A 24,720-nucleotide genomic window follows, 5' to 3' on the forward strand; every position below is an offset into this window, starting at 1 on the left:
CATGACGTAGAATGCACCAATTAGTAACCTTCGATCCCAGAATTGGATTCGGATGCTTGACAGTTGACGGAATAACCATATCGTTGCAGTGTTGGACGAAATAGGAGTTTGTTCACGATTATAAGAAGCAGTCAATCGCCAGGACAAGAGACTTTATCATCATCACCTTTCAATCCGGCAACTTGATTACCTCTGTAATATTCTACTATTTCAATCACTTCACAAAAACTAAAGCATTCACCATGAGCTCTGAAAAGTACCTCGCCGGCAAGACTGCCATCGTCACTGGTTCCTCTAAGCTCAACGGCATCGGTGCTGCTACTGCTTTAGCCCTCGCCAAGCATGGAGCCAATGTGAGTACCTACTCGATCCTCACTTCTAGTTAAACTTACTGACTGCTTGCAGATCGTTGTCCACTATGCAACCAGCGCTGAGCCCGCCGAGAAAGTCGTCGCTCAGATCAAGGAACTCGGTGTCCAAGCCATCGCCGCCAAAGCTGATGCATCATCCGAGTCTTTCGGTACAGATCTCATTCGCGCAGCTCTAGAAGGCCTCAACACCAAGACCATCGATATTGTCGTCAATAATGCAGGCATCGCATTTGGACACCCCGAGATTGCAGCCATCGAGACTGAGTCTTGGGATAAGATGTTCCACGCCAACGTTCGGGGACCATTCCTCCTCATCCAAGCAGCAATTCCTCACATGCCTACCGGAGGTCGTATCATCAACATCGGTAGCATCGCTGGAAAGCTGGGTATTACCCCGCTAACGGTGTATGGATCGTCTAAGGCTGCTTTGCATTTCATGTCAACTGCTATGGCGGGTGAGCTTGCTGGCAAGGGAATCACCATCAATGTGGTTTCGCCGGGACCTGTTGCGACTGATATGAGCATGGAGGGTAATCCCATTGGTGATATACTGAAATCTCGCCAGTCTATTGCAAGGGAGGGTGAGCCCAAGGAGATTGCTGATGTGATCTCCTTTATCGCTAGCCCTGCGTCAAGCTTTATCACCGGGCAGGTTATTCCCGTTGATGGAGGTATCAACATGCCTTAGAATACTGGAGGGGCTTGTGTACATATTGCTTCATAGGTACTTGCTTTGAGAATAGACTATAGAGAGTCAGACTTTTACATTTTATTCCTTCTCCAGCGTGAACATGACTATGTGGTAGATACATATGCGGTTTGTAATTGTTCAGTTTTCCATCTATTGTGTTGAAAATTGTCAGCTATGATACTTCTTTGGCCGTGAACTTGCTGAAGCGATATAAATAGATTGGTGCACGATAACAAGGCAAACCCGTTATCTTTCAAATCTTATCGGCTTCCAGAATGACAAACATCCCTACAGTGGAGATTCTGCCTTGTTAGGCATCACGTCTCCATGAAACCTCCAAACAAACCTCGTAATTATCAACGGCCTCCGACTTATCCATTAACAGAATCAATAAGCGAACCAGGCACAAGAAAATAAAAGCTTTTACTGCCAAGAACTTGACAGCGATGAGTCACTTGGCCTTACCTTTCAGTCCAAGCCATTCGCAGTAATTGAGCTACAGTGCTCAGACCGCATTAGGCAATTGCCGACTCTCAGCCGCAGCGGAATAAGAGCGCTCGCTCTGTAGTGCGTGTCAGGTGAGTGGGCCAAATTTCATTTAATTCTGTGGTTTTACGATCGGCTTTGGGTTAAGGCTAAGTGCCGAGGAAACATGATCCGATGCCTGGAATGAACTGGCATTCGTTGGGCGCGCGGAGCCTGGGGAGCATGTACCTCTAGGCCTCCAGAAGGACTCTCACTCTGACAACAACACCGTTATGTAGAGAAGCAAGTGAAGGGGCTACATCTCCGTAATGAAAAGGAGCTTCTTATCTCTCCGTCACAAAACAGCCAGCGCCCTGAGGTCAAAGGCTTGCAGCACCATGCATTAGCTCCCAACGCTCAATTTCAGACCCAAATTGGTGGCGCCTCTACTAGCCCAACTGCCGAATCAAATGTTTCCAGCCTACCACAGGGCTGAACAACCTCTCCGCATGATTGCTCTGGCCGCTGTTCCTGATTGGCTGTCACACGCCCCGTGTCAAAGCTGTAATCTGCCAGAATGGTGATCAGAACGCCTTGATGCACGCTAGCATTATCAGGCATTTTCAAGCCTTTCAGCCACCTTTGGGTCGCCGTGAAAAAAAAGGAAGTGATGGTGGGGGACCTGGGGTATGGAATGGGAAGTGATAAGTATGCAAGGGATCCGCCTTCTGTTTCACATGGCCCTGTTCATCACTCTCCTTCACCTTCCCATCTTCTACATACCAAACTTTTTCTCGTCACTCTTTCATCTATCTCTACAGTACTTTCTTACCATCAATATGTCTACCCCAGCTCAGACAAACGCTCACAACAACGGTCCCATCGACCATAACGACCTCAACGAGTGGAAGGACCGCTTCAATGATGTCCTCGCCCGTCCCAGCGAGCATGTCAACTCCAAGTCGCCCGAGTCTTCTCAACCTTGGCAGAACAGCTTCTTTGGCTGCTTCAGCCCCGTCAGCCTTTGCGCGATCACCTGCTGCGTCCCTTGCGTGACCTTTGGCAAGACCCATCACCGTCTCCGAAAGAACGGCAATCTTCAGGGATACGAGCCCATCAACACCTCTGTATGTTCTCTATGCTCCCCTCTCTTACCGTTACTAACATCTCGTGTCTTCAGTGCCTCCTCTTCTGGGGCTCTACCTGCTTCGGTCTTCACTGGATCCCTCTCGCTCTCCAGCGCGCCAACCTCCGTGAGAAGTACAACCTCCAGGGCAGCTGCCTCGTCGACCTCGCCACTGCATGCTGCTGTGGTTGCTGCGATCTCATCCAGCAGGACAAGGAGGCTGAGTACCGTGAGGCTAACTCATCGGCCCCTGCTGAGGGCTACAAGGCCAACGAGGGCATGACTATTCCCGCCTAAGGGATCACAATCTTCAGTCCTTGACGCCATATGCTACCCCGGAAAACATAAAATATTATCGCGCTCTTCATCGTAACATCGATACCCCATCACGATTGACTAAAGGAATGGTAGCCCGTGCTGGCTATGAGCAACGCATGGGTAAAACTTCTGAATGTCATGTAATTAATTAGAACGTTACCAAGAATAATACTTGTTTGAACATGGTTGTCTTCCTTTGTGTTATAGAAATGCCCGCCGCCCGTTTTAAAAGAAATCCGCTGGCATTTTTTGGCCATACAGGCTGCTTTTATGCCTTGCCCTTGAAAGGAATGGTGTTGACCTGCGGAAGCATTTACCTACTGGTGTCAGATTGTGGCTCCAATATCAGTGGTCGCAAGGCCACTCGCTGGTAACCCGCAAGCCAAAACATGTTCCATAGAGAGGAGGGACTGTATATAAACGTGGTCGAGTTTAATAACTATTGCTCGAAGAATAATACTTTTGTGGATTGCGATCAAGCGTTAAGTGGAGTCTCATTGCAGCTCTTACATACATCAACGTCCAAAAGTTAAATAGACATATCATCTAGTATATAGTTATAACCACTATCGTATTTTAGTCAATATAATGTCCGTAACGGCTAAGACAAATGCCATAATAAATCTAGTCTCGGGAGAACTTCAGGAAATGGTTAATCCTATTTCGACAGGCAAATTGGTCATACGATTGCAGTATACGTAGCGAGCTAGATTCAAGCTTGATACTTGGCATGGAATGTATGACGCAATATTAATTCTTGGGAACACAGGGTCAAGGGATTGAATAGAGTTGGTCATTTAAGGTAGCTAATCCTGGCCATAAGTGTAATGCCATCGTTACACGTCTAGTACATGCTCTACAGCCAAGCCGTGACTGGTGGAAGGCAGTGTCTTTCTCGCCACTTAAGCCTGCGTAACGTTGGGGCGGGTGGTCCAGTTGTCACTGCCGACGATGTTGTACACAACATCGGCATAGATGTCATCGCTGCTCTCCTGGTAGTAGATCTTGATAGCAAACTTGTCCTTGCTTTCCTGCTGGAAGACGTTGGCTGTCAAGCCACTACCCTTGGCGATGCGGTAGTTTCGGAGGTTGAAGGTTCGTCCAACGGTCCAAGGCTTAGACTTGCCACCGGAACGCTGGAGCTCGCGGAGATAGTCATTGTCTCTGTCGACAAAGTAAACACGAACCTGAGATTGGATTTAGTCTCAAAGAGCTATCTTCTAGCAGGTTGATTGCCTCGTACCTGAGCCTCGCCACCGCAGTAGGATGAGACGGAGAATGCAACAGCGGCAATAACGGGGATACCATTGTTGACCTTGACAGGAGCACCATTGACCTTGATAGTTCGGAAGTCATAGGGCTGTTCATCGTTCTCAACAGGAGTAGAACTCTCGTAAAGGCAAAGTTCGTACTTGTCGTTGACCTGGAAGAGGATGGTGTTGGCCTCAGGGGTAGCAACGGCGACGAGGTGCTGGGTGTGAGAAGACATATTGGGCGTAGGATGTGGGGATTGGGGATTGTGTTGGTGCTTGAATAGATTCTTGGGAAGATGATCTTGTGCTGATTGAGAGATGCTTTGGACGGGGGCAACTAGCTTCTTTATAGTTTTTTCGATCTGCTCTTTGACCTTGTCTTTGCTGTCTTGCTTGTTATCCTTTGCATTGGTCTCAACGAGAGGACCTCTTTGAGTTTGGATTGTAAATTTGACCACAATAATGACTAGGATTAGGCAGCTAGTACAAAGCATACAGACTAGAATGAGGCAGACGAACAGAAGGGGCAAGAGTATCTGAGACTCAGGCCCGGGGCTTGGAACCTGCATTGTTTGTTTAGGTCCTTTGGTCCAGCTGACGAAATAACAACATTGACTGGACAGGGACTATTGGCCGTATGCGTGGACTTCAGTGTGTTCTTAGCCTATGCTTAAGGTACGTGAGCAAACGTTGAGGAGCTATCATCTGTCCCAGGTGTGTCAGTAGTAGTTCTACAAAGGGTTAGGTGGAGAGCTTCGTGGCTAAGCTGAGAGAAGCAGATGGCAAGCAGGACTGTGATAGGACTCACAGTAGTCAATTAGCTAGCACCATGGACCATTGCCTTCACCTTCAAGTAAGATTGAATTGGCCAGTACTTCGAAAACGCTATGACCTTCGCACTGTTTCGTGTCCTAGAGATATAGGAACATGTAGTAGCAAGTTGGATTTCAGCTGACCACAAGTTGTGACACTTGTGCAAAAGCTTTTGGGTGTCTGGGCGCCTGGATCTAGTGCAGATTTTGCGACGATGTTGACCATGGAGCTATCCTTTCAGCAAGTCAGCAAAGGGCTTTGCCGCCATCCCCTGCTTTCTATCACCCTGAGAGCAATGTGGAAGGACCGATTGATGAAAGATGGTCTCTCTTCTTATTAAGCGATCGTCAACTTTGCAGTAAACAGGGTGAAGGAGAGACTCTTAAGTTGATTTAGCCTGCGATGCTAAACTTGGCACCCTTCTCAATTATTCAATGAACCCTTGATGCCGAAACGGCAGGTGTTTGGGACGATATTTCCGGGTTTACTCTACTCTGATATCCTATAGCACTAGTTTCCGTTTTTGATTAGCCTTGGAATGGCCTGGGGACAAGAGGCTGGCTGAGGTAACAGAACGGAACTGGACTCATCTTACGCGCTGTGGCGTCCCGTCTACCTGGTTGTCCCGCAGGCCCCGCAACCGTTCTAGACAGCAAGGTCTCTGAATCATGGTTTCTGAGACAGCTGCACTTGTTTTTCGAATAAAGAAAGTGGCACGCTGAATTGCGACGACACGCAGGCATCCATACCATGCAAGTATCCGAAACAGGATGGATATTGGTCAAAAAGAGACAAGAAGTGGCGCTAGAGGGGCATTATTGAACCTTAGCAATGCAGCATTTTCAGTTTCGGCATAGCTTTCGGGTACTCTACAGCAATCGCATATGCAGAATCCTGACTAGGCCACTCGCTGTCATTGTTAATTCTTAAGCATTTTCCTGTTTAAAGTCAGTCCTTGGCCGCAGCCCCGCACGTGGCTGCACAACTTGTCTCATAACGGTGGCGAAATGCAGGCAGGCTACGCTGTAGGCCGGCATTCAACTCATTGATTTGCAAAGGACTTCCATTGGCAATTCTTAAGTTGCCATTTAGCTAGCATACACGGAAATCATCACTGTTCTCGTCACAACCTAGCCCGCAACTCTAACACTTCCCGGCTAGTAACACCAAGTATCAGTACCGCTTTCGTGAAGCTTCAACTTAGCAGTTACGTTATTCCCAACAACTGTCTCCCCAATTTTAATTTCTATAGCTATGCGTGCATGTAGTAATCTTGCAGTGGCCATCATGGCCCCTCGTCAATACGAATAGCTCAATGCCTGTCTAATCTGTATCACTACTAATGACCGTCTTCTAAGATGTAAGGTGAAAGCATCAATACAGCACCATAAGGTAGAAACTCCTGGTTACTTGGCGCGACAATTTGAGGAGGTTCATCAAGTACTAGCCACGGACGTTATCCACTTTAGCGGGCAAAGTTTCTTGTTATGCGGCAGTCTGGTGATATTGCCTGGAGGCAAGCATTAGCGCGACTTATATTTTGGTCACGCACTAAATTAATAGTCTATGCCTCGGATCGAGGCCGGGTAACACTAAGCGTGTGGTGCCACTTATGCATATACGAGCTCAACGTAGAAAGATTCGGCTCTGTTTTAGACGAGTAGGGACGCCAATTTCACCCATTTTGGGTTCATTGCTGATAAAATTTTGAATAATGTTGTGTCTAGTATGTTTCTTACCCGTCATGGCTATGACCTTCGGCCGAGTCAGCCAGCCACCAACAGCCACCTAAGCAATACCTTACCATGAAGAACTCTATTTGAAGAGATGACTTGGCCTTATGTACGGGAATCATCACACTCCTTTCCTTTCATCTCGCATAGCTCCATGATGCGCCTTTGATGCCGAAATTGTTCGGACCCAATGAAACCACGAAGCAGAGTCCCTGGGTTGGCTAGACAATCACACTCAAACCTAACTCTCTCAAGACCAGCTCTAAGGTACAAATGGTGTATGCCTATGATTAGATCTGGAATTTACCATTGCTAAGGGGTATTTAGGTTGAAAACCTAGACAAACTGTTGTGCTGGGCGCAGCAGTGCAGAAGTATTCCTTTCCAACCTTTCCTGCAGACCGTCATGACCAATATACGGTTTATCTAGTCTTTGTAGCCTGAAGAACAACCTTTCAAGGACACAAACTTCACGCCTCCTCTCGTTTTTCTTTCTCGGTGTCACAGTGTTAAAAATGCTGAATAAATCTCTCTCAGGAGCAGCCGCGATTCTAGTGACTCTTGATCTCATTAACAAGAGTGTTATTTTGAGTTGATAGACTTGGAAGATGATGCTTACATCCCGCGCCTTATTACTTATCTCGTAAAATTTACCTCTGCCATAAGGATATGGCTCCCCAATTTACGTCGTGCCGCCTTGCACGTATAGACAGTGTAGCAACCAGATAAAGCCCGAGGCACTGTTCTCTTTCCGCAGGTATCCTCGACTACAACCAAAAAGCCGATTGGGGCCACGCAGCAAATGTCAGAATTTGACCCACCATGGCTGCGTTAAGCCACTGCACCACTCGCGATGGTGTAGGAATGTGAAAACCACTCGTGGCAATTCGTCAAGCATTTGGGTATAATGTCCAAATTGTGAGCCAGATGTGCTAATTGTAGCTGAGACTAGTGGTTGAGCGATTATATCAGTAGAGTAAACTATATTATCTTATCTAAAAATTGCTATAAAGACCGTATTCTAGCACCCATATTTGCCCCAAATGAACATAGCGAGTCTAGACCCTAGTGCCAGACCCTTTATTTTTCCCCTTGCCGTAGCTCTTCGTCACTATCCCAATCCGGAAACTCAAGGCGACTATCTGTATTTGGCCCTTGAAGATAACCTTTCGCAAGAGACAGACTGTATATCTTGATACTAAAACTGACACCTTCCACTTCAAATGCTTGGCGGAGGTTTCTTCTGTCCTTTGGTCCGTAGACAACCTTCTTAAGAAAGGGGAACTTCTCACGCTTTACGGCCGCGACCCTTTGTACAGCGCCATCCGTGGAACATGTAAAGTCGCGATAGATTTCGAGGGAAACGATAGAGCAAGGAAGGAAATCCATAAATGTTTCCACATCAGCCGGTCTGTCTGACATCCGAGCGGAGGGACATAGTAGAATAGTGCTGATCCAGAGATATTGAAGTGATGTATAGTCCCTCATGTTTATACCTGGCTTGGCCCTTCTGATATCGCGACTTCTGGCAGTGACATCCAGGTGGAGTACCTGAAGGGTACTCCTATGATGCCGGAGCGACTCAATCGTATCAGACAGTTGAAAATTCCTAGTTGGAAGCTGCTGCGATTGTGAGTCAATATCATGATGAATATGGTGATGGCAGACCAGGAACTCACATCATCATTCTGCCCCCATCCATATCCGGCTTCATATTCAAAAGCAACCAAACCTCCTGTGCAGCCTTCCAAAATCTTTGATAGTCGAAAAGATGATAGAGAGCCATCCGTGATCATCAAATTCTTCAAACAAGGCATTTCTATTTTGAAAGAACCCAGGTTACCTACGTATCCATGGCAATTCAAGGCCTCAAGATTGTCACAGATATTGATTATAGGTCCAGTCTGAATGCCTAGGTCTAACCTCTTAACTGGCAAATGAGTGACGCCAAGCACAGGAAGTGAAGACTTTGCAATACCGCAAGTTGGCCAGCCAGGGCTGCTTTGAATACTGATGATCTCAATATTTGGCGTATGAGCTAGAAGCATTGCCACCAGTTCGGCATTCATCCAGCGCCGACCAGGCATCGACTTCTCAGCCATTACCCTTCGGAGTTGTCGTTCTTGCTTCTCTGTCATTCTGGGGTGATCATCGAGATAAAACTCGCTAAATATGGGATAGATATCTGGCCAGTCAAATTTTTCCAACGGACATATAGAGTCCCGAATCTCCACACGCTTTTCCCAAGCCGCTGGGAGATCTATACCGAGAGCACCAGCTGCTTCCAGAAGGATATTTCGGCGAGACTGCTCTTTATCTTCTGAGGTACTGAAGATGTGGTGGCTGATATAAATAACCTTGATGAGACGGGCAAGATCAGGTCGACGAGCCAGGGTACGAACAAATGGCGCAAGGCGATTGTCCCACTGATATGCGTCTGAAAACCATGAATCACCATGACCTAAGACGAATTAGTGATGCAGAATAGACTGCGCAACATCTCTGAACTGTTTGCAGCTCAAAGACAGTGAGCAGAGAGTCTGTCTATCGATTGAGTGCCTCGGCTTGGCCCTAGCATCTTGAAAGTCTTCCAGAGATAGGAGAGGCTGAAGTGGTCTCTGGTCCCAAGAGTCATTGTAGGCATCTTGACAGTGAAGACAGATTTGGCTGAATATGAGTGCCTGTATTTTATTGGGAAGACGTGGAACCGATAGGCGAGCCATTTTAGTATTGCTAAAGTAATTATGATGGTAAGATACATTGCTTGCGTCATTGACTTATTTTGGTAGGATCCTCACATGAGAAACATTTGCTTTGGCTGCATTGTAGTCTAGGTGAACCAGCCATGGGACGCGTCGACCTATCAAATGCTTAGACCCATCCAATTGAATGATCTCAGCCCCTCAATCGAGATGGTACTTGAATATTTCTACAGGTAGGTCTACATTCATTTAGTTGAAGTTATTGTGCAATTAAAGCTGATAGATAGAATGGTACAAACCACTGAGATCTCTGTGATGATAAGCTCTTAGCCACCAGTCTCAATTGCAAGTAACCAATCTGGCCCCTAACGTGAATAGTATACTGCAATGCCTAATATGTAAAACCACAAATATATCAAATAACTTTCCTAATATGAAAGAGCCAGTTGAATGAATCAAATACTAACAAACAGAGCTCAAAGTACGAAAGTACTGCTCAACAAGGACTAGACTAACGCCAATATCATCTATATCTATCTTTAGTTCTTGTCTTGATTTATCGATTGTAGACATCTTGTTATGATACATCACTTTGATCGTCGTCTATACGAGGACAGCAATTGACTTAAAGCGTTTTGATGTCATGAAATGCTAAATTTAAATTCCCGCTGTCAGCTGCCTTGCGATCGCTGGTGAGACATAAACCATTATTGTTGGTAAGACGGCTAGGACGGCTCGATATATACAATGATCGACACACCTGAGTTTATACGAGCTGACATCGGATTTTGCTTGAGGTAATTGGATAAGAACCATATGGATTATGTCTGACTGTGTTAGGAACTTGATCTACTCCTCAGCTGATATTGCAGACGTGGTTGGTCTAGTGACTAATATTGACTCTACTTGTTGACCCCAGATGCATTCATAAGAGCTTAAATATCATCAGCGCTCCATCCCTCGTCTTTATTATCTCTTACCATCGTATAACAATCGCTTTATTACTCGCTTGCACTAAACCTTCAAACATTAGCAAACATGCAGTCCTCTATTCTCTTCCTGGCTTCTGCCATGACCTTTATGTCACACAACACTGCTGGATTGATTTCTCCTCGTGAAGAAGCATCCCTCGCCCATTTTGAACTATTCGGCGACGATAACTGCACTACTGCCGAAATTTTGGGCGAATTTAATCTCTATTCTGAGGATACCGACAAATGTCACACATTTCCCACGGATAAGGCCGTCAAATCTGTGTACATTTCTTACATCAACAATAATAATGCAGGCAGGTACTTCCCGTGTGTTTCTATCTGATCACAGAGACTAATCAGAGCTTCGTTGGCGGTATACAGTTGGATTATACACTGGTAGAACCTGTTCAACTGGCTCAGACAATATAGATGCGAACTTTTGCTATGGTCGTTTGATAACCTATGGAAGCTATAGCATTGTTTGAGCTTAATAGTAATAGTTTAGGAACTGTGAGATTATCCTAGGCTACACCAGCAGATACAGTTTGTCTTCTTCAGTTTTTCATTAAAGGAATGACTACCCTGCGATAAGTCCTTACTTCGCGATCGTAGCTGCAAGTCGGTCTGAGTGATATTGAATCTATTACTTGGTAAATAGTTCAGTAGGTAGATCAAGCCAATACAACAACTGCTGCTTATATGGCAAGCTAATAGAAAAATATAAATTGCAGGGCTTTTTCTAGGTCTAATAAACTGTAACGCCGGGGTAAAGTGTAGATTTATACATAATTTGATATGCACCATAGCTTAGAGAAGAGAATACGACTACTTATGTTGGTCTCAGATATCCGTAGAAATCAGTCTTCTTAGATGATAATAAGGATGTAAAAGAAATTCGCATCTTACTCTATACTTAAGGTACTTAGATACTTCTATTTCAGGATAAACAAATATTACTAGTTACTATACTAACGATCCGTATTTTCTCGTCATTGCTAGTGAATAACCTTTAAACATCAAGAAGCTCGCATATAAGTGGGATAAAGATAAGGATCAAGGACATCTCCGTTTTTATCCGATGTGCAAGGGAGCTTGACTCGTTAATTGATTGCATGATCAGTGCACGTAGAGATAACGTCCACAGACGCATGCAATTTTTGCACGTGGAATGACGATTAGCAAGATATCAACGTCTGCGAACAAGGGCCCTTGTGCATTTTAAGGGGCGAACAGAATTTTCACGTCAAAGCAACGCAAGTGAAACCTCCCGGATGATAGCAGAAACGCAGCTGAATGATCAGCCTGGGCTCCATCACTGATTAGATCGACAAAATGCTTAATGGAACTCCACAGTATCCTTGGCATTGGGCTGGTATGGTTAGAAAACCTTTATCTCTATACATCAAAGGGAAGAACGATGGTGTAATTGGGCGTTTGAGGCTCAAAATGGTCCCGATGGTGCCCGGCAGCTAATTTTAACCCTTGGGTTGGGTTTGTTCTAATCCTTGGCCGTTGGGCGGCGAAACGGAATGACCGCCGAGCTTCGGTCAGAAGCACTCCACCCTGAACGTTGACCGTGGTGAGACTGACAGCGTCCTCGCAACGTTATCTGGAAAGTTTTTTGTATGACCAGACAAGGAGGCCATGCCTCGTATCGTATATCAGGCAGTATTAACACTTGTTCATGATTATGGACTCATAAGAGGCCTCACCAGCGTTCTTATCAGTACAGGCCAGACCCCCGTGGCGAACAAAACCTGCTTGACAACCAACACCTTGAGGCTCGGCCTTATCTCCCCCCTAGTCCCAAACCAAAAGTATGACACCGACCATTTGGAACCGGCGCCGGCGCACCGGGCCAGAATCCGCGTAGCCTCAGCGTCACGTTGATGGGCAGCCCATCCATGCCATTAAAACCCGGCCGCTAGAAATACAGTGGATAACCCCCTGGAATGAGCCTCAATGCCACGGCAGTTCCAGCGCCATGGCCCACTGTTATGCAGGGTTTAGAATCTTCCATCACGGTCTCATCACGAGATTCTGGTCCATGTCATGATTCGCAATCTTCGTAATGGCCCCCTTTAGGCGAGGACCACAATGAGCCGACTAGTAGCGCTTTGTAAAAATGGCATCTCCATGGACTTTATCTATAAATACTGCACTGCGCTACTTTCGATTCTGAATTGCTTCATCAGAACATTCTTCAATGATTCACCATCAGCGCTCGCTACGGCTTATTAAAGCATTTACACTATCGTTCACAATACCAACGCAAAATGGATCGCCTTCGAGATCTTGAAGTCCCTTGGACGGACTCAAATACCCCCACGCGCCGAAATTCGGTCGATTTATCTATTCCTTCGCCACCGGCTGAACACGACCCCAAGGCATTTCTGAATCATCATACAGCGAAATCGGCAGCTAAAACTGATCCCTCACAACTTGAGAAGGGCAGTCAAGACGACAGCATCGATGAAGAGCCTTCACAACAAGAATTGTCCCTCAGACAACGCTTGCATCATTTCACGTGGGCTTGGTTTACACTGCCTATGAGTGCAGGCGGTTTGGCATTGCTCATTCATGTACAACCTCATCAATTCCCCGGTTTGAGAATAATCGGTACTGTGCTTTACAGCATCAATCTTCTCATCTTTACGCTCTGCTGTATTGGTATGATATGTCGATTTCTGTTCAACCCCGGCGACTTGACAAAATCTGTCACGCATCATCGAGAGGCATTCCTCTTCCCAACTTTCTTCTTGGCTATCGCTTCACTCATCACCAGCACCCAGCGATATGTCATCCCCAAAAACGACCCCTCGTATGTTTGGGCAACTGAGACCATCTTTTGGATCTACGTCGTTGTCACATTCATCTTAGCTGTCTGGCAGTACTCGTACCTCTTCGCAGGACATAGCTTCAACTTGCAAACAATGATGCCAGGTTGGTTGCTGCCTATCTTCCCAGTCATGTTGGCTGGTACCGTTGCAACTGTCATCTTGGACACCCAGAGCCACCTCAATCCTCTTCCAATCATCTTCGCTGGCCTGACGTGTCAAGGTCTGGGCTTCTGTGTCTCCATGATGATGTACGCTCACATGATCGGTCGACTCATGCAATCTGGTCTTCCCAATCGAGAACACCGAACCGGACTCTTCATGAATGTCGGCCCGCCAGCCTTCACAGCCTTGGCCCTTATCGGAATGGCCAATGCACTCCCTAAGACCATTTCTGGAGCTGACAACCTGGCTCTCAACGTCGACACCGTCCGCACAGTAGCTCTGCTCTGCGCAGTCTTCCTCTGGGCACTGAGCATGTGGTGGTTCCTTATCGCTGTTGTCGCAGTGGTCTCATCCCCACCAAAGTTCTTCCACCTTGGCTGGTGGCCCATGGTCTTCCCGAACACTGGCTTCACACTTGCTACTATCTCCATTGGCAACGAGTTCAAATGTGAAGGCATTCTCTGGGCTGCGAGCGGCATGACTATCATTCTTGTCATCACATTTCTAATTGTCTTCTCATTTAATATGAGAGCTGTTTTTGTACGAGATATCATGTATCCAGGAAAGGACGAGGATGCAGATGATCACTAGATATCATTTAGAGCTGGGAGTAATGGTTTGAATTGGTTTGTACTATTAGAGATACCACGGGATACAGGCTTAGACAAAAGGACAGAAAAGGGATCCAGAGTAACAGCGCTCATAGATAGGATCCCACGGGAATTAGAATAATTATCGTCAATTATCATTCTCAAACATGTCGTCCAACTTGGTGTAAATACCACTTCGGTTCCCACCGGGCTAGAAGGTTCGATGTCAAAATCGTGCATGGACAGCAGGGAACAAGGATTGAACTAGCAAAGATTTTTCCTTTATCGGACGAGATTTCACGATACTTGGATCGCAATCGCAGGGATTTGCACGGTCTTACGCTTCTGTGAAACAGGGCCGATGAGCTCCCCTTTTTCTAAATGCGCCGATCCGATTCTCGGCGAGACTCGCTTCGGCAAAAGTGCCATTTTCGCCGACATTCCTTCGATGCTGTCAATAGCAACGCATGCTCGATTTGTTAATTTTGGATATCATTAACTTTCAGAGAAATACTCAGTAACAGCCGATATCTATACCTCAGGACATGCTTCGCAATGAAAGTCAAAATTGTTTCTTCTTCCTCGTCGTTTAAGTCAGTTCAGCACAGGGCTTCTTCCGGCTCGCTAACGGCACATCAGCGATATCGCATCGACGACTTGGGGAGTCACTCGATACAGAAGCTGACTCGTTCGGTACATAAGCAATCGCATGATGAACATGTATCTAAGCACGCGATTTAGCTATTGGTGGCAATCAAATAACAAATTGAAACACAGGGCTTCTCTTTACATGTCCAGGTATAGCAGCCATCTCATAGGACTAGATGAGCGTTGTCAAATCCCAGCTGCTTAATGTCCTATTCGACTTAGTTTCGAAATTCAAAAGCGACAAGGATCATGCAGTTTCTCGTAACATGTAATAAACAGATATCCGAATTACATCCAGAGCAAAAGATAATCAGAGCAGAAAACTGTCTTAATACTGAGATAGCTGATGGTGACCTTCAAAAAAGCCACTCCTCGGTCACTACTCCTGATATCGGGTCAGCATCGATAAAAATTAAATAGCATCCATCGTAAAGACCACCTTGTTGTAGTTGGCTCCTTTGTATGCAAATGAAAATCAAGGAAGATTCTTCCATCCCGTTCAAATGTCGCGGTTATTCGACCCTGACCGTATCCTGGGGCCATGACAAAGATATAGGATCAAGCGTAAGGACATTGCATGGCTAGAGTAGTCGGGTTCTTTTGACCGAAAAGGGCCCAGCTTTGTTCGTGATATTAGCTCTCATACAAGTCTCACCAACAATTAACACATCTAGCTCATAATTTGGACACTATACTACAAGGCTTGACCAATGTATTTATGTAGCACGCGTTACATGGCTCATATGTGATTCACAAGAATGGTTAGACGTCAGTCAGGAGTCATTAATAATAATATTTCACATTAGGACATAGATTAAGAATGGTAGCATTGTTACTCCAGCCATGAAACGGTCACTATGGCTCGCCAACTCATCTGCGAGGCTCTTGTCTTTGAGGGCTGTGATCCTTTGGAAAGTCAGGGAGAACTGGAGATGTGTCACTCGGCGACAGATACCCTGAGGAAGCATATGGTGCACGGAAGGTTCAATCTGACTAGAAATTGACAGGAGTCAAGGTATATGCCTCCAGCCAAAAAGAGCTTTAAGTGAATTGCAAAATCCGAAGGTGAAGAGCCCAAGGTCGCTTTGCCTAATTCGGTATGCATTTCGACGACAGCCTCTTGAATGACTCCATTTTTAGTACAAGCCAACCACTCGTAATATTTGTTGAAAGGGTGTCCTTGCTGACTTTGCATTTACTGATACGTTATTGGATGTTGAGATTTCAGCACGCGTAAGCACGGGGCATTTGAGCCGCCGACTCATCGGATACGGCATCTATATAATTGACCGTACGGTCTAGGACTACGTGATTCACCTCACTATATAAACCGTCCTTAACAGAGATCTTTGCAGTAAAATAAGTCAAATCGGCATAAACCTTCGTAATAACATCTGAACCCATATCATTCTTCCTCATGAGCCAGACGCAACAGCCATCTGACCCGACCTTCCGGGCGTATAGCGCCCAGCAAGGCGCTACTTACGCTGAACATCGTCGCAACTATAATCCCAAGCTGTACGATACAATTATAAACTTCCATAAGGAAGGATCTGGCCAGTTCAATACCCTCATTGATGTTGGCTGCGGACCAGGAACAGCTACTCACAGCCTTGCCCCGCACTTCAAGGCTGCCTATGGACTTGACCCCTCAGAGGGAATGATTAGCACTGCGCGATCTATCACCACACTCGAAAATGTCAAGTTCGCAGTCTCTTCAGCTGAGTCTCTGGGATCTGAACTTGCCGACCCCATTCCTGATGGCAGCGTCGATATAATCACTGCAGCCACTTGTGCCCATTGGTTTGACATGCCGCGATTTTGGGAGCAAGCTGCCAAGACCCTCAGACCTGGAGGTACTGTGGCTCTATGGACATCTGCTGGGGTCCGAGTCGATCCGTCGATGCCCGCTCATGAAGCCGTGCAGGAGGTTATTGATGACCTTGATAACTTGGTCCAAGACTATATGTTGCCTGGTAATCTTTTGAGCCGCGATCTATACCGTGACCTGCCGTTGCCTTGGACTATTGATCCGCCTCTTTCTGTATTTGACCGGGGCTCATTCATGCGCAAAGAATGGTGTACCGGTCCAGATTCTGAGACGATGTTCTTTCAGCATTCGCCGCCCGTTAGTTTGGATATGGTGGAGATGGTTCTTGGAACCGCTAGTCCTGTCACCAGATGGCGCGAAGCCCATCCTGAAGCAGTCGGGACGGAGAATGATGTTGTTCGGCAAATCAGAAGAAGGATTGAGAAGATCCTCGGTGATGCAGGCGTGGAGAAAGGCAAGGAGATGCTTACGGGCGATATGACTGGTGTCTTGCTGCTTGTTAGGAAGAAGAGTGACTAGGTGTTTTTAGGACAGGAATTGACTATGGGATGACATAGGATGCGCTACGTTGGTAAACATTACAATCAATTAGCCTAGTTCTCGAGCTGACATTCTTGTTCGCGCAATTTTCGTGACTTATCATATCCGCCCTGTTACTCATCGTATGCATCACGAGGATCATGCTCCTTCCAGAACTTATCGTAATCATCCCAGCTCTGAGAAGGGAATGCCAATGGAACCGTAATCGGACCAAACGGAATACCCTTCTTCTCAAACTCATCCAAACGAGCCTTGGTCCTCTCCTTCGTCTTGTTGACGCTATAAATGGAAATCCTATGGCACGAGCTAGTGACGTGAAGACCCCAGTTCCAAGCCGTTCGGACATCAGGCGGCTGAGTGTTGAGAGAGTTATCCCAGCAGCGACAGACAATCTCAACCCAGCCCTCGACGTCACATGGAAGCTCAAACTCCCAAGTACGCCAGGTCCACTTACGCTTCTTGGAGAGGTTCTCAAGTGGGACGGTATACCAGTTGAAGCCACCGTCGTTGGAAAGTTCAACTCGCTCGGGCCAACGTCCGCCACCAGAGTAAGCCCAGCCCTTGCAGCGAATTTTGCCATTGTGGATGACAACTTGCTTTGTCCAGGGTGACATAATGGCAGAACTGACGGGCATCTCCTGGATCTGGATACCGTCTGTGAGTTTGAAGTTGTGCTTCCCAACCTGCTGAGGGAAGTACAGGTACTCCTGGCTTTGGACAGGTGCTCTTGACGGCTCTTTGATAGCCTTGATGCGGTATAGCCACTTGACGCTGCGTGCGCCGATGTAGCCAAACACCACGATCCGGAGAGGGTATCCATGGATTTTGGGGAGTTCTTCACCGTTCATCTCCCAGGCTAGCATAACTTCATTGGCTTTGACCTTGGACCAAGGAACACTGACGAGATAATTCATCGTCTTGTCATCCTTGAAGTAGGTATCAGCACCGTAGAACTCCAGGTGCTTAGCGCCATCGATCAAGCCACCACAAGCCTTGATAACCTTCTTGAGGCTGATACCAACGTAGTTGGCAGTGCCAATTGCTCCTTCAGCCCAGGGTGCTTGGGGAACCTCATCACCTTGGCCAGGGTATTTGAGAATCTGCTCAATACGACGAGTTCCAGAACACTGGATTGTGACGTTCTTTGACATACGAGGGAACTTTGACTCGTCCATGAGTTCATCCAGTGTGAAGGATTTAGGGTTTGCGACGAGACCATCCATGAGGAAGCTGAAGTCTTCTTTGTTGATGATGGGAATTCCACCGTGGTTTCTCACAAAGTGAAGGGAATTGGGGGTGAATTCCTTGTCAGTGACTAAGCGCTTAGGTGGCTCGCCATTGTAAGGGAATTGCAAGAGGTGCAGCATGTCAGGGTGTTTCTCTTTGAGGACAGTAGCCCATGAGTCTTCAGGTACGCTGGTGAGTTCACCTCCGATGGCATGATGCCACATCTTCCAGTGCGTACCAGGAAGGACAGGGTTGGTTCCCGGAATAGGGCCAAGTTGGAACTCAGGGTTGGGAGGAAATGTCTGTGACGTCAAGATCTTGTGCGCAGCAGCTTTCTTGTCAGGGTGATTTTCCCACTCAACGAAGCTTCACAAGTCAGCTTGGCATGGTACACTTGAGAAGAGTCTTACCCAACCCAACCCTTGCGTTCACGAGTGAAAAGCTTCTCACGGTCACCGACCGACTTGATGGCTTCTTCATCTTTGGTGAGATCCCCAAAGATCTGAGGATCCAGAGCTACGGTCTTTGGTCCGGTTTGGTCCAGCACAGGAAGAACTGCACCGGAAAGACCTTGCTCGATCTTCCATTCATCAGGACGATTGGTAGTCTTCATGACTGAAAAGTAACAGTAAAATTAGTTTTGGGTGTGGGCAATTGAGGAGAAGAGGGGAAGGACGGCGAGCTCTGGGTTTAAGTTAACCTGCGTTATACGGCGGCAGAGAGTTCAACATGCGGGCGTCGCCCAAGGTTGTAACCCTACGATCTGCTCAAAACGATCTAGATCGAGTAAGACTACCAGGCCAATGATGAAGCAGACAGTAGTATACCCAAAAACAGCCACGATGTGAGATCATTGGCTCGATAAGCCGCGCCATGCAAGGAAGCCATTGAGTTTAAGCCATAGGGCCGATATACCGTTGATGCCCTGAGCGGTGACAATGCTGTCTAATGGTGTTGTCGTGAATGGTTGGTGCTTACGCTGTGAAAGTGGGGTCGTTATCAAGAGCTGACAGAGTTGGGATGCATCAGAGATCATCATGACAAAGTGGCTGCTGTACGAGTGCGGGGTCAACTTAATTCAATGGCATCCGGACTTTCCGTGTAAGATTAGGAATGGTCGTGATGTAGGAAGGGGGGATAAGATGAGCTGTGCTGCGTCCGTGAGGACAGTATTCACTTCGCAGTACGATCAATTGCAGCGACAAGACATCATCAAATTAGCCATGGTGAGTGTCAACTACAGCTTGTGATTCTCTTTGAAGACTTACAAAAACCAGTCTCAGAACAATCCCATGTCGACTCTTGCCAATGGTACACGTATTCCAGTTCGTCTCAGTTATATGCCTAACAATATTTTCTAGGGCAACCAAGTGAGAACCCAGGTTCAGTTCAGCAAGTTCGCTATGGAAAAAGCAACGGCGGCCTCATCGTCTTGAGCGACACACAAACCATTGAAGTACTTGCTCACTTTGCTCGTGAACGTATTCCAGAGAGGTACCGGTAAATCTGACCAATTTTGCATCATTGGCTGATAGCAAATCTAGGAGCGTGCATGCAAAGGCCGCCGGCGCCTTTGGCGAATTCGAAGTCCTCGAAGACATCTCCCATCTCACCGACGCAGACTTCCTCACGGGTATCGGTAAGAAGACGAAGTTACTCACACGAATCTCGACCGTCGGTGGCGAGAAAGGATCCAGCGATACCGTACGTGATGTTCGCGGCTGGGCGACCAAATTCTACACTGAAGAGGGTATCCAGGACTTTGTCTTCAACGATCTGCCCGTGTTCTTCATCCGAGACCCGATCAAGTTTCCGTCCATGAACCGCAGTCACAAGAGACATCCACAGACGAATGTTCCGGATAACACGATGTTCTGGGACTTTCATCTGAACAACCCGGAGGGTATCCATGCTCTGATGCACCTCTTTGGACAACGTGGCATTCCTGCGTCGCTGAGAAACATCAATGGCTTCAGTGTTCACACATATACCCTCAACAAGGCGGTAAGTCCCATGATAAGCCATTGAAATCAAGCTGACACGACCTAGGATGGTAGCTATGTCTACGTCAAATGGCATTTCCGCCCTGATGATGGAATTAAGACAATGGATGCAGACACTGCTCAGCGACTTGCAGGCTCAGAGCCAGACTACCACGTCAAAGATCTCTTCAAAGCTATCGAGAAAGGAGATTTCCCATCTTGGGGGGTTTACATCCAGGTTATGCAACCCGATGAGGTCAAAGATGCTCCAATTGATGTTTTCGACGATACGTATACTTGGCCGTTTGAGAAGTATCCTCTCAGGCTTGTTGGCAGAATGACTCTTACCAAGAATGTGAGTTCTCGTGATACTTGAGGTCCTGAAGTGCTGACATGTTGTTTTAGCTCAACAATTACTTCCAAGATTTGGAGCAAGCGTGCTTTTCGCCTTCAAATATGGTTCCTGGCATCGGACCATCAGCTGATCCTGGTATGTAGACCGCTCATGTTTACATCCACAGGCTAACTTGTGACAAGTACTGCAAGCAAGAATGTTTAGCTACCCGGATGCTCATCGCTACAGGTAAGTACAATTATTCTTTCTCATTATATCAGATCTGATAATGGCCAGAGTCGGGCCTAATTACTTCCAACTGCCCTGCAACAAACCCATCAACAAGGTCTACGCCCCATACGTCCGCGACGGCCCAGGCACGATTAATGGTAACTACGGAGGCGACCCAGACTATGTCGGCTCAGAGCTCCGCCCCGTCAGTATGAGCAAACGTGTTCAAGTGCCTACCCACGAGGACTGGTCCGGCCATGTCACCGCTTTCGCAACATCAATCACGGACAAAGATTTTGAGCAGCCTAGAGCACTTTGGAAAATCATCTGCAAAGAGCCAAAGGGCAAAGAGCAGTTCTTGCATAATATCCTTCCCACATTGAGCGATATCCCAGACAAAATGAAGGATCAGGTTATTGGTGAGTTCTACACGCTACTGGAAAAGTGCTGATTAATCTTTTGCTAATTCTGCACAGAATATTTCGGTCGTGTTGATAGGGATCTCAAGGCTTGTTTAAAAGAAGGTCTATCCAAGTAAAATCGCCCATTTGTGTTCGGTCGCAGTATTAAGTATAAGGTATTGGCCGATTGACTCAATTGACATAATTCCTCCTACTGTTGGGCGTTGATGTGAACAACCTCAAGGTTCTGTTTAGGGCGCGTAAATCGTTTTGGGGTAGAATTTTCAGCGACCAAGGGGGTGCTGGATAGCCCCACTAACATGGCGGTGCCGATCACTGTAATCAGGGCTGAGCCTTGCTGAGTTGTTTCACATCGAACCAACAACATAAGAGCATTGACTGCACATCCTCAATCCTCCTCTTTCATCTTAATCGTGAAAAGGTGCCACAGCTCTGACTTGGAAAATGGCGCCCGTTTCGTTTCTCGACTGCCCCCAAGAAATACAGCTCCACGTCGCCGAATTTGTGTCCCAAGGCGATCTGGCTAGGTTCTCCTTGACCTGTCGCGCCCTGCACAGCCTCACCGAGCCTCTGATCTATTCTTCTGTCAAGTTTGAATGGACGAGGGAGTTCCACCCGCCCATCACTCAATTACTCCAGTTACTCCGAACACTGTTGGAAAGACCGAACTTGCGCCCTTTGATACGCCATGCCGACTTTGAAGGTTATGGCTTCATCAACGAAATAGGCTCGTATCGCTCAGATTGGACGGAAGAGACTCCTGATCCGCCACCTGTCATCCCAGAGGTTCCCGAAAGCGAACTTTCTGTGGCCATATGGAGCACAGGCGTTTCCAAGCCGACTGCCGAACAATGGAATACAAAAGTCCAATCGGGATCTGCTGAAGCTTCGGTCGCGGTTCTTGTTTCTCTTCTACCAAATCTAGAACGGCTTTGTCTGTCCTCCAATTGGACAAACGACACGCATTTCCTGGGGAGCATGTTTCGGGTTGCTCTATGTGAAAAGCCGCAGCATGCGACAAAGGTAGAAATACCTCCTTTTTCTTCGTTGAAGCGCGTATCATTCGCACCAATGTTCGATGAAGAACGTCATCTCGATCCAAGTAATACAGCAGATGCCCTGGCGTTGTTCTACCTGCCCAATATTGAGAATCTCTCAGTATCGATTGACAACCCCACCAACTTCACTTGGCCCTCCTCGTCACCACCAGAGCCAACATCACTAGAGTCTCTCGAAATCTTTCGGCTACGAGAAAGTCGCCTGGCACCAGTTTTAGCAGCAACAACGAACTTGAAGAAGCTTCAATACAACTGGATGTACCGTCCCGACCTCGACAAGGAGGTCAGCAAACATGTTGTGATGTTGGACGTGATGTCAGAAGCCCTCTTTGAGACTAAAAACTCGCTCGAGGAGCTTGAAATCACCGCAGAGACTTTTCCCGCACTGTCGCATGGGGAGTACGAGCCGCCGGGCATCGCGTTCCATGGGTCAATCGTTCGACTTCGTGAGATGCACAAGCTCAAGACTCTTCATATACCTTGGACATTTCTTACTGGAAGCAAAGGATTCTCTACTGGACCTGGTCTCATTGGGGCTGCAGTTCCGCCCACTGTTGAACATTTGGCATTGGATGGTTTCTTCATGTGGTCTGAGGATGATGACTATGAAGAGGATCCAGATGAACTGATGGTCGAAGGCTTTGCAGAGGAACTCGAGAGCGGCGCTTTGTTACATGTGAAATCACTGAAAAGCGTCTGTCTACCGGGATCCTTGTATATTGGTGGGTTGTCAGATATTTGCGAAAACAAGATGAGAGCCCTTGAGGATCAATTTGGGTTGGCATTGAGCTACGATAAGAGAAGAGAGTGAAGGTACATTCTCTTATAGCTTGTATTTTCTGATTAAATCTTGTGCCATTCAACTATTTTTATTCCTCGCAGTGTCGTGGTGAACAACACGAATCTTGATGTTTAAGCTGTGATAGAACAATAGATGTATTGAATCTACACGAATGAAGACAATAGGAGACTGAGAGCCTACTACTCATCCCAAATAATATTGTTCCTAGTACACATCTGTATCTGGCCTTTCTTCTTCACACCTCCAGCAATCTTACGAAGCGAAAATGGCATAGCCTTCTCTTCTTGCCCGATATAATGCACGTCTTGGTCGCGTACCAGTAAGTTACATCCCCAGAACTCCTGATATCTCGTTAGTAAATCGATGATCTCACAGATAATGCAATCATCCTGTACCAACCTTTTCATCTTCTCCGTTATCATCGGTGCCACAGGGGGGCAAGATAGTGTAGCCTTGCCTTCCTTTGACAACAGTTGTAACACGGACTTTTGGTTTGACCTCCGGAATAGACGTCGTGTGTGTCATATAATACTGATGGAATGCATTGACTTCGCCACATTTGGCCTTGTTTTTATGCCCGGCGGCAGGGTCCGCAATACTCTCTGGGTCATTGACAACGCGGTCTCGCCAGAGAGCACTGCAGCGATCAAGAGCCAGTTTAACCGGGCTCTGAGGCCACTGGTTAAGAAATCCATCTAGTCCCTTCTGAGAAGAAGACAAGATGATCTCGTTCCCAAAAGCCACGATAGTCATAACCGAAGGAAGGTATGTTGGCTTGGTTTGCCCCTTGTCAGCAAAGACTGTAGGCTTATATTGTTGCATATCCTTTTCCATCTCTCCATGTGCAACCTGAGCCATCTGCCTCAGCTGACCATCTGTGATGGAAGCGACAGGTTCATTAAAGACGAGATAGGAGGAAAAGAGATATCGGTGCTGACTTTCTCTCCTCCTGCTTTCTGTCACGCCCGGGATGGGCTGAGTCGCCAGACCGTAGTCTAGCCGGACTTTGAGGTGCCCTGGTGGTGGGTGCTTGACGCTGAGGTCAATAGCATCAAGAAATTGACTGAAAAGGAGAAGGATGAACAATAAAGACAAGTAGAAAGTACCAAAAACTGGTGCCATGATGCCAGGAGTTGAACGTATGCTCAGAATTGTGTACAGAGTTCAACGATATAGAGCCCGGACGAAACTCATACAGATGAACGACACAGGGCATATAACATAGCCTCTACACGATCTGGCTCACTGGGACTGCAACCTCTCAAATTATCAACGAATAGCACAAGACAGCCATACCTGCGCCTTTCGGACAGCGGCTAAGCCGGAAGGCAGACAGGATAATCATGGTACCACAATATTGTTTAAAATTAAAGGCCCATATTCTGATTCCTTCCAAACAACTGCCGAAGCTGATACTCGCCGGATTAAGAGTATAGCCCCCATCTACCAACTCGGTTACAAGTCAATTACGCGCTGTGATAGAAACATGGAAACCCAGTTGACCGTGCGTCCAATCAGAGCTCAACTAGCCCACCATGTAATGTGGATGTTGATACGAGCTTGTTGCTAGAACCAACAACAAGACGCTAACAAGGGGTCATGAAACAC

General features: G+C 46.9%; 10 protein-coding genes; 6 read left to right on the forward strand and 4 right to left on the reverse strand.

The window, feature by feature from the left end:
• Positions 1-242: 242 nt before the first annotated feature.
• On the forward strand, positions 243-1,059 carry FFUJ_14660 (related to 3-oxoacyl-[acyl-carrier-protein] reductase; the record flags this gene model as incomplete). XM_023576619.1 has 2 exons in its annotated part: positions 243-353; positions 406-1,059. 2 exons carry the CDS (start codon positions 243-245, stop codon positions 1,057-1,059), a joined length of 765 nt encoding a protein of 254 aa, XP_023429761.1.
• A 1,307-nt stretch (positions 1,060-2,366) lies between these two features.
• Positions 2,367-2,950, forward strand: FFUJ_14661 (uncharacterized protein; the record flags this gene model as incomplete). XM_023576620.1 has 2 exons in its annotated part: positions 2,367-2,654; positions 2,708-2,950. The coding sequence occupies 2 exons, from the start codon at positions 2,367-2,369 to the stop codon at positions 2,948-2,950; spliced, it is 531 nt and encodes a 176-aa protein (XP_023429762.1).
• A 923-nt stretch (positions 2,951-3,873) lies between these two features.
• FFUJ_14662 (uncharacterized protein) lies at positions 3,874-4,460 on the reverse strand (the record flags this gene model as incomplete). XM_023576621.1 has 2 exons in its annotated part: positions 3,874-4,158; positions 4,215-4,460. 2 exons carry the CDS (start codon positions 4,458-4,460, stop codon positions 3,874-3,876), a joined length of 531 nt encoding a protein of 176 aa, XP_023429949.1.
• A 3,389-nt stretch (positions 4,461-7,849) lies between these two features.
• FFUJ_14663 (uncharacterized protein) lies at positions 7,850-9,413 on the reverse strand (the record flags this gene model as incomplete). XM_023576622.1 has 3 exons in its annotated part: positions 7,850-8,392; positions 8,449-9,230; positions 9,296-9,413. 3 exons carry the CDS (start codon positions 9,411-9,413, stop codon positions 7,850-7,852), a joined length of 1,443 nt encoding a protein of 480 aa, XP_023429950.1.
• A 3,308-nt stretch (positions 9,414-12,721) lies between these two features.
• On the forward strand, positions 12,722-14,038 carry FFUJ_14664 (related to C4-dicarboxylate transport protein mae1; the record flags this gene model as incomplete). Its single annotated transcript, XM_023576623.1, has 1 exon — positions 12,722-14,038. The coding sequence occupies one exon, from the start codon at positions 12,722-12,724 to the stop codon at positions 14,036-14,038; it is 1,317 nt and encodes a 438-aa protein (XP_023429763.1).
• Positions 14,039-16,102: 2,064 nt separating this feature from the next.
• On the forward strand, positions 16,103-17,035 carry FFUJ_14665 (related to trans-aconitate 3-methyltransferase; the record flags this gene model as incomplete). The annotated part of the gene is made up of 1 exon (XM_023576624.1): positions 16,103-17,035. The coding sequence occupies one exon, from the start codon at positions 16,103-16,105 to the stop codon at positions 17,033-17,035; it is 933 nt and encodes a 310-aa protein (XP_023429764.1).
• Positions 17,036-17,169: 134 nt separating this feature from the next.
• On the reverse strand, positions 17,170-18,896 carry FFUJ_14666 (related to nitrate reductase; the record flags this gene model as incomplete). XM_023576625.1 has 2 exons in its annotated part: positions 17,170-18,649; positions 18,694-18,896. 2 exons carry the CDS (start codon positions 18,894-18,896, stop codon positions 17,170-17,172), a joined length of 1,683 nt encoding a protein of 560 aa, XP_023429765.1.
• Positions 18,897-19,425: 529 nt separating this feature from the next.
• On the forward strand, positions 19,426-21,368 carry FFUJ_14667 (probable catalase isozyme P; the record flags this gene model as incomplete). XM_023576626.1 has 9 exons in its annotated part: positions 19,426-19,509; positions 19,561-19,594; positions 19,645-19,777; positions 19,828-20,287; positions 20,333-20,620; positions 20,671-20,755; positions 20,803-20,848; positions 20,897-21,249; positions 21,307-21,368. 9 exons carry the CDS (start codon positions 19,426-19,428, stop codon positions 21,366-21,368), a joined length of 1,545 nt encoding a protein of 514 aa, XP_023429951.1.
• Positions 21,369-21,696: 328 nt separating this feature from the next.
• Positions 21,697-23,121, forward strand: FFUJ_14668 (uncharacterized protein; the record flags this gene model as incomplete). The annotated part of the gene is made up of 1 exon (XM_023576627.1): positions 21,697-23,121. One exon carries the CDS (start codon positions 21,697-21,699, stop codon positions 23,119-23,121), a length of 1,425 nt encoding a protein of 474 aa, XP_023429952.1.
• Positions 23,122-23,291: 170 nt separating this feature from the next.
• On the reverse strand, positions 23,292-24,234 carry FFUJ_14669 (uncharacterized protein; the record flags this gene model as incomplete). XM_023576629.1 has 2 exons in its annotated part: positions 23,292-23,453; positions 23,512-24,234. The coding sequence occupies 2 exons, from the start codon at positions 24,232-24,234 to the stop codon at positions 23,292-23,294; spliced, it is 885 nt and encodes a 294-aa protein (XP_023429953.1).
• Between the last annotated feature and the right edge of the window lie 486 nt (positions 24,235-24,720).

The sequence above is a fragment of the Fusarium fujikuroi genome, chromosome FFUJ_chr04 (genome assembly GCF_900079805.1).
Source record: "Fusarium fujikuroi IMI 58289 draft genome, chromosome FFUJ_chr04".
NCBI lineage: Eukaryota > Fungi > Ascomycota > Sordariomycetes > Hypocreales > Nectriaceae > Fusarium > Fusarium fujikuroi.